Source organism: Populus euphratica, unplaced genomic scaffold (assembly GCF_000495115.2).
Source record: "Populus euphratica unplaced genomic scaffold, PopEup_1.0 scaffold81.1, whole genome shotgun sequence".
NCBI lineage: Eukaryota > Viridiplantae > Streptophyta > Magnoliopsida > Malpighiales > Salicaceae > Populus > Populus euphratica.
The window spans coordinates 602,883-614,311 of NW_011499945.1; the positions used below are offsets into that span (position 1 = coordinate 602,883).

The 11,429-nt window shown below is 27.6% G+C and overlaps 1 protein-coding gene and 1 long non-coding RNA gene across 5 annotated transcripts in view; one reads left to right on the forward strand and one right to left on the reverse strand.

Annotated features, from left to right (window-relative positions):
* Positions 1 to 1,265, reverse strand: part of LOC105137471 (proteasome subunit beta type-5-B-like) — a 4,775-nt gene extending 3,510 nt beyond the window's left edge. For 2 of the 4 annotated variants that reach the window (XM_011043215.1, XM_011043214.1), the window contains exons 1-4: positions 1,158 to 1,265; positions 784 to 909; positions 551 to 680; positions 24 to 130 (exon numbers count right to left, since the gene is read on the reverse strand). In XM_011043215.1, coding sequence (XP_011041517.1) covers positions 24 to 130; positions 551 to 680; positions 784 to 906 — 360 coding nt within the window. In that variant the 5' untranslated portion in view covers positions 907 to 909; positions 1,158 to 1,265. Of the gene's footprint in view, positions 1 to 23; positions 131 to 550; positions 681 to 783; positions 964 to 1,021; positions 1,131 to 1,157 lie in introns of those variants that run through there. The other 2 variants (XM_011043216.1, XM_011043217.1) reach the window with 2 other exon arrangements.
* LOC105137474 (uncharacterized) overlaps positions 1 to 10,479 on the forward strand; it is a 27,215-nt gene extending 16,736 nt beyond the window's left edge. The window contains exon 3 of the long non-coding RNA XR_844592.1: positions 10,460 to 10,479. This is a non-coding gene — a long non-coding RNA (uncharacterized LOC105137474). The remainder of the gene's footprint in view (positions 1 to 10,459) is intronic.
* Positions 10,480 to 11,429: the final 950 nt, after the last annotated feature.

Genomic DNA, 11,429 nt, shown 5'->3' on the forward strand with positions numbered 1-11,429 from the left:
AGATACCAGCATAAGCATATTCCCTTAATGCCCAGATTTCTATGCCAAAACTGGCAATCAGCACCCCCCCCAGCCATTGTACCAAGCATGTAGGGATTGATTTCAATGATTTTTTTTACTGACTGTGATGCTGAAAAAAAATCGAGGAAGGATTAAAAAAGTAGCACTGGAGAAACCATGGGAAAGATCAATATTAATGCTGGAAACATCTATCGATGGCGTGCAAGCGATGTCAATGACTACACAACATAACTTGAAATAAACCAAGACAAGGACCAACACCAAGTGGAATGCATGTTCATCCTACAAAAAAAATTGCAACATGTCCAGGTTTCCCTATTACTAAAGCTAGTAGATCTGATGGAACACTTTACACCAGCAGCATTTAATCTAAAAAAAAATTCCACAAAGACCCACACACATATATATAACAATACAGTAAACCACATCTTTACCCAAACATGAATTGAATAAACATACCCTCCCCCACATGCATTTAACAAAACAATAAACCAGAATTTTATCCAAACAAGCAAATGAATAAACATACAAATATAGCCCCCCATGCTAGCACGAGAATCAGCTGCAACAATGACACCCTCCTTAAAGATAAAGGCCAGCGTAGTTGTCCCCTTAGCTGGCTTCACCATCTGTACAGCTTCCTTCTGGAAGCCATCAAACTGGAACCAAAAAGCAAAATAAAACTCAACCCACTAACAATTCTGACTTTCTCCACACAAATCGCAAGCATAGAATAGCATAACAAATAAAACTAAGACTTACATCCTTAGTCGTGGGTAGCTCAAAAGCTGGAGCAGCAGCAGCAGAAAACCCATCAACAAACTCCCTACCGGCCGTTCCAAAGACCGAGGCAGTGGATTCGAGACCACTAGTATCAAACTTCATTATCTAAAAAAGCAAGCAACACGATAACTTCAGCACTAAAAGCCTTAAATCCCGTCACTGAAAAATCATTTCGTCAAAAGTAACCGCGCAAATTTAGAAACATGAGATCGCAAACCTTAAATCTCTTGTTTTATCACATCAAAGCTATATAAAGCTTAGAATTAACGAATTAAATTTTGCTAAAGGCGCCAAATAATGTGATTGGGATTTTGTAAAACCCTAAAAAAGAGATGCATGTTTGTGTAGCATACCTTCGGATTTAGCGAGAAAGAGAAGAAATATGTGCAGAGATCGAGTTTGATTACTGGTTACTGTATCTCGAGTTTAATAGTACTAAGATTGCTGGGTTTTGTAAAGCTAGAACCTTTTCTTGTTCAACGGGCAAGGGCGGGGACTCCGGGCCTGGCTTTTATTTGGGCCTTTTGAAATTCAGTAACTTGAGCTTTTGGACATAGTCTAGGCCGGACTTGGACATGGAGTTGGGTTTGGGTTTTCACCCAATTATTCAGAAATAAGTCTATGTTTTCCAGTTTAAAACCCTTTCCCAGTTTACCGGCTTGTCATTCTTAGGAGCACTTCAATAATCATATAAAATAACATAAAATCACCAAAATTATTAGGAAGGAGAAGAGTCCATTTTTAGAGTTATTTCCCCACTGCACTGGGTTATCTTTACAACCATTTTTTAAAACTAGAAAAAATTGAGTATAGAGATAAATTATTTAAAATATTCTAGCGTTCATTGGGTGCATGAAAAGGAACTCGAACTTGGAAACTATTGTAGCTCCTTTTTTTTTCCATGATTTATCTGTCATTACCACATGCAGTGAGGACAAATAAGTATTTATTTTTTTTAATTGTATGATGAAATAATTAAGAAATCCTTAAAAACAAAAACATAAAAATAACACAGGATATTTTATAGTTGGTAATTGAAGCTGAATGAAATTTTGGTATTTGTACAAATATAAAAAGTTAATAAACAATTAAAATTTAAGTAAAATTATAAAAATATCTTTAAAATAAAAAAAAAATCAGCATGGAATTGGGATTATTTTGATTTTTCACAATGATTTTTTTATAATTACAAAGTCAGCTAAAAAAAATTTGATGTTTAGCTAAATAAAAAATAGTTAGATATCTTTAATCAAGAGCGAGTAGAAGGTGTCTACATCTTTTGAACAATATTTTTTAATATTTAAAAATATTCTTTAACCATATTATTTAAAACACCATCATATTTTTTTTTTGTTGATATAATACATATATATTTTTTATTTAATTTTAATATGATTATTTAATTCCAATTTCATACTAATGAGCTTTTCTTTTTAATTTTGCATTTTAATTACAACATTGTTTATATTTTTTATAATTATTTTAATATTTATTCTTTTAAAATTTTTTGGTTTTTTCACTAGATAGATTATTTTTTACTTTCACATTTCAAATTAAATATAAAATTTATTTTTTACTTTTTAAAAAAAAATATGATTAAAATTTATTTTTTAATTTTATCATTAATTAAAAATTAAATTTTATAATTTTTTCAGATTAGATACTTCAAGTTTAAATAATCAATCATTTAAAAAAACAAAAAATACTTTACAATCTTTTAAAAAAAATTATTGAATTATTTAAATTTTATAATTTCAGTCGCTAATTTAATAAAATATTCAAAGTTTACTTGGTATCGTCAAAGATACAAGTTTATTATAACTATGTTATGTAATTTTCTATCTCATTTCATTGCTTAACATTATTTTTTAAAAACAATACTAATAATCAAGCCCGCAATAAAACACGAACTCAAGGCAGGTGCTAATCTAAATACGTAAAGAGACTACATACATACATGTAGCACATTATATCCAATAAATAAATAAGGAAATTCAATTTTCTCAACGGGGGAGATGTCTTCTAGTCAAAACTTGAAAGTAAAGGCATTCTCATTTTCAAGTTCCAGAGTTCTGTAGGTGATTCTTTGATATAGAATATTTCTTGAATCTAGTTTTATTTTGAACTGGTGTTAGTTATTTTTATCAAAACTAACATTGTTTTATTTTTTTAATTTTTTAAACATAATTTACATTTACTTTTTTATTCATTAATTAATCTATATAAATAACAAATCAATCTATATAAATGACCCGGGCTTTTAACCCGATAAATCATAAGGTTAGTTTTTATATACATTGTAATTATTTCTATCCTCCAAAGAGACCACATGTGCATTTAAGGATAGAGCATGTAGATTAGAAGTGTTTTTGGTATTGTAATAGCTTCTATAGTTATAGTTTTAAAAAAAGATATTTTATAAAAAATATTTTTAATTGAGGTTGGTTTGGAAAAAATTATATTTAGTTAAAACTATTATTGAAATTAAAATTGAACAAAAATTAATTTAATGTGTCTAGTTAAAGAATACTTTTTTAAATTGAGGTTATAAAATAATTAAATAAGGCATATATTAATATTGATGGTTTTTGGTTGAAATATTATTGATTTAACAAAATTGAGATTACAATCAAATTCTATAAATATTACATCATCATAATTATATAGTGTCATTAAATCATGTTAAACATTGGTTTTTCAAATAAAACACAATATCTATAAAAAAAATTCGATTTTTTTTTTATTATACTAGGTCACATCAATTTTAATGTTTTTAAGTCTGGGACAAACCCAAATCAATATATTTAAATTTGAATTGGATCCAATTCAACCGATATGAGTTGGGCTAAACAAGCTCATCCCAGTCACTAGTCCAAGCCAACAACCTGACTAAATAAAGCAACATTTGTGTTGTTACACTGATTAAGTAGCAAAGCAAAAGAAAATAAAGATGAAAATTGAGCACTTTTCTAGTTATTTCTATGTTTTACTTCTTTTTTTCTTAGTATTTGTTTAGTATTGAAGTTCGATAACAAAGTTAGATGTTTTTTTTCTATTTTTTCCCAGTCTTTCATTCTTTTTTTTCGTTTTATTTTATTTTTTTTCTTTATTATTCATGTAAGCAGTAGAAATATAAAAGTGCATATATATATATATATATATATATATAATTACTAGAAAAAAAAACGTTGGATGCCTTTAGTTACTGGAAGAAGAAAGTTGCGTGTCACTGATTAGTGTGTTATAACACAATTTGCAAAAAAAGCAACTTGGAGTTGCTTCTTCTCCCCTGCACTGCAAATGCAGTAATTAATAGGGTTCATGAACAATAAATCTTATTTTTCTTTATCAAACAACTTAAATCTAAAATTTACTTGAAATATTGCTGCAGCCGCGTAAAGAAATGGATACAAGATCGGCAGTTCGGACCATTACAAGCAGTCATTTTACTGTTCAGCTTTGCGCTGTAGTTGTCATGCGAAGAACATGGACAGGCACTGCCAAGACTTGAAGATCACTCACATGCATCAAGTGACTGTCCGTAATTTTATTTTATTATTTTTGCATCAAGTGACTGTCCATAATTAATACTGTGGTGGTCCACCCATTTCACTGCCCCACCCATAATGCCCGCCGCCATAAATAAATAGTCAAAGCTTTCTCCACCCAAAAAAACAATAAAAATAAATTTGGTTACTTGTTTTCTGATAACGACTATTCGACCACTCAATTTGTAAATACTAAGAATTTGGGGGTATGACTTGTAAAACAAATAAATTAAATTATCATTATGTTTGATAAAAAAATAATTTTAAAAAGGCAAAATTTAAAAAAACTTCATTTTGTAGCAAATTTTTAATTTAAATAAAATTTATTCTTAATACAGTATATTTATGATTTTTTTATCAGTCAAAATATAAAAAAATAAATATAAATCAATTTACAACGGCTATATTAAATAGTACCTAAATTAATACCAGGTTTTACAAGATTCTACCATTCAAGGCCATTTTCCCGCATCTCTTCCATCTCTCAGGTTCTAACCAAGACGTATGCAGATAGTCGACACCCAACCCATGCCTACCATGAGTAGTTTTTTAAAAATATGTCACGAGATTCATATTACTAATAAATAGTTCTAACCCAAGATAGGTTAGTTTAGATTAATTTAAAATGATATAATTTCAAGATATTTTTTAAAAAATAATTGAAACGCTTTAAGAAATTTCAAAACCATGTTCTTATTTTTTAAAAAAAGATAATTTTTAATGGAATTTTAATTAAATCATAAGTTGATTCACCAGATAATCAAGTCAAGTTGATTTTTAAACTAATTATATATAAAATTGAACATGAATTAAATTTTAATTTAGTAAGTTAATAAATTAATTCTAATGATTTGTCCATGAGCTAAGATTTAATTCATTGAAAACACGTTGAGATGTGAGCACTAGCATTTAAAGCTGGATACAAGATTACTACCATGGAGAGAATCGAAATAAGGAATGTCGGATTATGAAATAAAAAATTTAATTATCGTTATAGTAGTTCCAAAAAAAATCATTAAAGGGAATGGATGTCAGATATCGCAGACGTTTTCCTGGTCCATAATTGTAGACAGTCTTGATTTTTTTTTTTTAGTTATGATTTCTTGCTGTTACTGTTGTTTAATTTATTTAATATATTTTCTAATAAAACCCTTCTTTAATTTTTTTTCTAGAGAGGAAACAAAACATCTTGATTTATCCCAGGAAATTAAGAACAGAAAGATAGCCTTTATTTTCTGTAAATGCTTATACTTCACATTGCACGGCTTGTTGCGCACCAGTGAGTATGGTAGCACGGGGTCATTTAAGGAGGTAATTTAACTCATCTCTTCTTTTAGATCTAAATTTAAATACAGAAAACGACAAATTTGTAATGAAACAGCTATCCTTGTCATTTGAATTTTTTGGGCAAACTTCATTTTTACCCCTAAAAATTCCCCAGGGTGAAAACTCAACCAATTTTATTTTTTTATATAAAAAGTGTGCTCATCATTAAAGGAAATTTTAAATTATAAAAGTGATCGAGGCAATATTAAAATTCAATTTATTTTAGTTATTGACAATGATACTAGAAATGAGAATTGCCATTTATAGAAGTAGCGTGTTAGACATTGTGGTGTAGATTATTTTTTAAAATAATTTTTTTAAATAAATTAAAATATTTTTTTAATTTTTAACATTGGTATATTTAAAATAAATATAAAACACTAAAAATATTAATTTATTATTTTTTAAGCTAAAATCACTTTCAAAAAACACTAAAGGCAAAATCCCTCCTCAACATACCCGTATTTATGGAGTGTTGGGCAAGTTAGTGTATTTTTTAAAAATAATTTGTAAAGTAACACAAGCATGTAAATAATTAGAATTCTAGTATAATTAAGTGAGTCATAAATGTCATTCTGATTCATGTTTTTTAGACGGTATCTATAACTCCTTTAACATAGATATCGAACAGTCTATTCTACTGTCAACTTCCTATAAAAGAAAAAAAAAGCAATTCACACAGTTACAAATAATTAATTCTCCACTATTAAAGCAAGTTCATGTAAGCATCGAGTAATATATTAAATCATAAATAACAAATATACATTAACATGTAAAATAATATAATATTTTATTAAAAATTAAACTAATTATACATCTATCAATAATTATCATAATATATAATAATATTTAATAATCTCTTTTCTTATCCAACTTAAGGTTGGTTTTGTAATATCCATTTAAGTTTAAGAAAGACCAATTTCATCCCGGCTCTTGGACGGAGTTGAACTCTCATAAGTAATTTCATCTTCTTATTAATGCTATTTCAAGATACTTAACCACCCGGTCTCTTAAAGTTTGCCACAATATAAATTGAGCATGATATTGCTCATAATACATCCCATTTTATCAACACCTTCATGGATAATTATTGTTGCCTTTTGAGCTCCTCTAGTTCGCACCATGTTTACATCGAGGTTTTGTATAAAAAAATTGCTAGCATATACAATTTAATTAAAGGTGACACAATTTAAAACAAATATAAAAAAATAATATATATTATCTAATTTCACAAGTTTTTCTGCAAATTGGTACACCAGCATAATAAACTCAAGTAACTCTGGTTTGCAACATTTTCCAAGTAATTTTAACTTTTATTACAAAGATATTTTAATAAAGTAGATCACATAACATTCTCGATAATTTATCAAGGGACATGTTCGATGTAGCAGATAGAAATTCATGACTTTCTCTATTATAAGTGATACCATTATCAGTATTAACAATGATACTACAATTGAAGTATTATATTCTTGAATTACTAGAGATTATATTAAACAACACAACAAAACACAATTATATTTTATTAATATATTGGGATTAATCAAATTACATTAATCATTAACAAAACATTAATTGACTAGTGAATACCTACATTCATTAAATTAACCAGCGGGCCTTTATATTCATCAAATTCTAGTACCATAACATAATTACCAAAAAAATTATTGTATTTTATAACTAATATTATTATTTTATGCAAAATTTGATATAATTTATAATTTAATCAAAATTAACACTAATTATCTCATTATAAAATTATTTTAATTCACAGTCAACAACAACAATAAAACATTTATTATTTAACAAGATAATCAAACTATTAACTAAGAATATATCTAACTAACCTTGTTCATAGTTTAACATAAATCAACACTAACATTTCAAACATATAATTTTGTCAATTCACAATAAACAACAATTTAAAATAAATCAATAATAAAACAAAATAACACAATTATATATAATTTATAACTTCAATTACATTTATTTAACCTAATTCCTAATTCAGAACCTAACATTCAATAAAACTAAAGTAACACTAATTAAACATAAATTATATTAAATCAATCGAGGAAAAATATCTAGTATGTAACACTAATTAAATATAAATTACATCAAAATAATAGAGGGGGAAAGTGTTTAGTATATCTTTTGAAGTGAAATGTGAGGGATGTGGCTGACTGGTGGTGGTTGACTTGGTCGAAAAATCCAACACCGATCATTGGTAGAGAAAGAAAGCTTGGCTGTTGCTGGTTTTGCTAGAGAGAGAAAACGATAATTGCTGTAGAGAGAGAGAGAGGAATGTTTTAGGGTTGTTAGGGGTTTTTAATGATAGAGAGAGATCTCTACATGGCTTTAATCTGAAATAAGTTGTAAATATTATTTATAACTCGTTTAAATATACTATTTCATGAAATATTTTTTTAATTATTTTATTTTACCAATTTTTTTCTTGCAGTGTTAAAAAAGAAAAAATCACGTGCTCATGGGCGATGACATAGTGAAATCCAATAAAAGAGCTACGGTGAGATAGGACGGCGGCAGGAAGATTTTAACCTTTGAGACGAAATTATAGGGTTTGGAGGATGAGTAAAAGCAGCAGACAAGTTAGATTTTGAAAAGTCGTAAGAACCACTCATTTCCACTTTCAAATGAAAGCAGTCAACGCGAATCCAGCACGTGTAGGGCTCACCCCTAGTCCTCCAATTAATGATGCTGTCTAGGGAATTAAGTTTGCATATGCATGACCATGAGCACCATCCATGCATCATGATACCTCTCTTTTATTATTTAATTGCCTTGAAATCGTGCTCTCTTTTATTATTTTATTATAAAAAACAGATAGATTTTTTTTTTTAAAAAAAATAAACATGCATTTGAATTGAATTTCTATATGTTTTACCATAGTGACGAGTGTTCCCCTGTCTAATTTTTATATATATTAATAAAAAAACTATTTAAATTTATTTATTATAATTTTTATTAAAATGAATGTTTAGGTTACCCTGTATAAATGTTGACTAATCCTGTATATTATAAAATTAATGATTATATAAATCTTTAATAATTTTAAAGTTTATTAAATTCAAATTAAAAAATTTTAAATACTAAATTCAAAACTAATTAATTAATTTACACCTTCAATTTTTTAATTTACAAGCAATGGAATGATTGCCAATGCTAATTAATTGTTGAGTAAAAAGCGACTTCATACCATATTCTTCATATTTCTATTCCTAAAACTCATTTCAAGTAAACCACCTTTAACTGAACAATTTGTTTCAAGATAGAATTTACAAATAATATTTTTTTTTCATTCTTGAAATGTTTTACATCAAAATAAAAAATTAAAAGCTAAAGAATTTTAACATTTATTTAAAGAATTTTAGCTTGTAAGTAACCTTCCACGTTAAAATTATAAAATATTATTTTTTACAAGCAGCTGTTTTTAAGCCGATATATTTATTTTTGTTTGCACTAGTAAATACCTTTTCTTCCATAGAGTCGTCGTATCAATTCGCATAATTTGGTCGAATGAGTGAGAGATGATATAATTATTAGAGGCAAATTCATAGTGAAAAGAGTACTCTAATTACATGAATCCAAGTTGTTTTGCTCAAGGATATCATGCAAATAGTGGAGGATCAACCAGGGGCACGGCCTAGCACGTTGTTTGTAATTGATTATTTATTGTAATTGAATTTAATTATAGTATTTTATTTAAATTTAGTTAATAAATAAATTAAATTTAAATATTTAAAAATAATAAAATTCAATTTATTTTGTTTCTTATATCACATTTATTACCTTAATCTTACATTTTGAAATATCTTTAAAAAAAAGTCAGATAAGTATTTTAGAAAAGTTAATCTTAACATTAAATTTATTTATTTTTAAATTGTAAATTAGAAGGATTAATCTCTGATTTACTTTTACGATGTTTTTAGATATTAAATTTTATTTAAACTCAATTCTTAACACTAGAAAGAATCTTAAATATAAAATTTCATCAAGACTATTAAATTTAATTTAATTTAGAGAATTCCAAACATAGTGTAAGAATACACACAAGCTATTAATTATTATTTTAATAGTTCAATATAATCAGAACTATATATTAACTAGCAGGAATATTATTATTAGAATTTGAATCCACTGACCAGTATCGCTGATTACTTGAACATCAACTGTATATATTTTGCAACATGAATCCCTCTAAGAACATTCATATTTATGATCTCTTTAACAAATTTACTCGCTGTATATAGCAAGTCCATCAGCTGAGCTAAACTTCAAGGGAAAACTCTTCCAACTTATCCAGAAAATGGAATGATTAAACGATGGCTAATGATAGGGCGAATCTTTTCTTCTCGTGGCGGATTACGTGCTTAAAATGTGGTCAAAGGCTTGGCGTGACTCAACGTGCTGTAGAATTATGGAGCCGCACGTTAATTAGATGCAATTTAGACTCCAAACACCTTCTAGATTCGAAGACTAATCATGCATCTGTTATCCATGCTCCCAGGAGCCAAGACCCACCTGTTTCAGCTTTCGGCCATATGCATGATGCTTGCTGGCCCTACAACTTGGAATCGATGTGCCATTTTCCCCACCAGCCCGATTCATATTTTTAATCAATGGCATCCACGTGTTTAAGCTTTTTTTTTTATTTATTAACTAGATGGCCGGGTTAATTTATATGTATTTTTACTAATATCGTGCGCCTACAATTAATAATTATATAAGTTTTTTATATTAATTAAATTTTAATGCCTCAGCAGCAGCAGCAATATGATTTTTGTGCGTGCATTTATTAGATTTTTTTATCGTTGTTTATTTATCCTGCATTAACTGGTCTTCGATCCTCGGAGACTATAATAATCTTAATGCATAGTATTATGTTTAGTCGACCATGGATATACGAAAGAACTCATTGTCTGCTCCATGGAATTCTTTTTTCTAGACGAGATTAGTGCTCCACGACTTGAGACGATGGCATGCGTAGAAGTTTGCGGGCAGTAGAGTTGACTCACACTCCTCCTCAAAACCTGGTGTTATGCTAGACGCGAGTGGCAAGTCTGGATCCCCATGTTTGCTGAACAGTCCCCGCTCAACAATTGCAGTGCTGAATGTTTTTGATTTATTTATCATTCTCGTTACTTGGGGAAAAAAAAATCTTCATGCCAATAGAAGTATCCTTCTATTTCCCTTTTTAAACAAGACCTCATTGAGATAAAAAAAATAAATAAAAAATAGTGATTAAACAACACATCTCATTACCCCCCTCCCCAAATAAATTTTTTTTTTTTCTCTCACGTGCTTGGGGACCTTTCCTGAATGTGGAAGTTTATTTCAAGAATGTTTAGGAGTGTAGTAATTATAATTTAAAATATTTTATATTAATAATATATTTAAATAATATTTTTTATTATTTTTAAAAATTATTTTTAACATTAACATATCAAAAAAAATTTAATTTTAAAATAAATAAAATAAAAATTTTAATTTTAAAAAACATAATTTCGTTTCTAAAAATTGTTTTTGAGTGTTTTTAAAAAACACAATATAAACTGTGTTTCCTTGAATTTTAAATTTTTTTAGTTAAAATAATTTTTTATTATTTTAATATATTAATATCAAAATAATTTTAAAATATAAAAAAAATATTAAAATATATTTTATTTTTTTTAAATTATCATCATCACAATTAAAAATATACCCTTCAACGAGTTCAGAAGATATTTAATA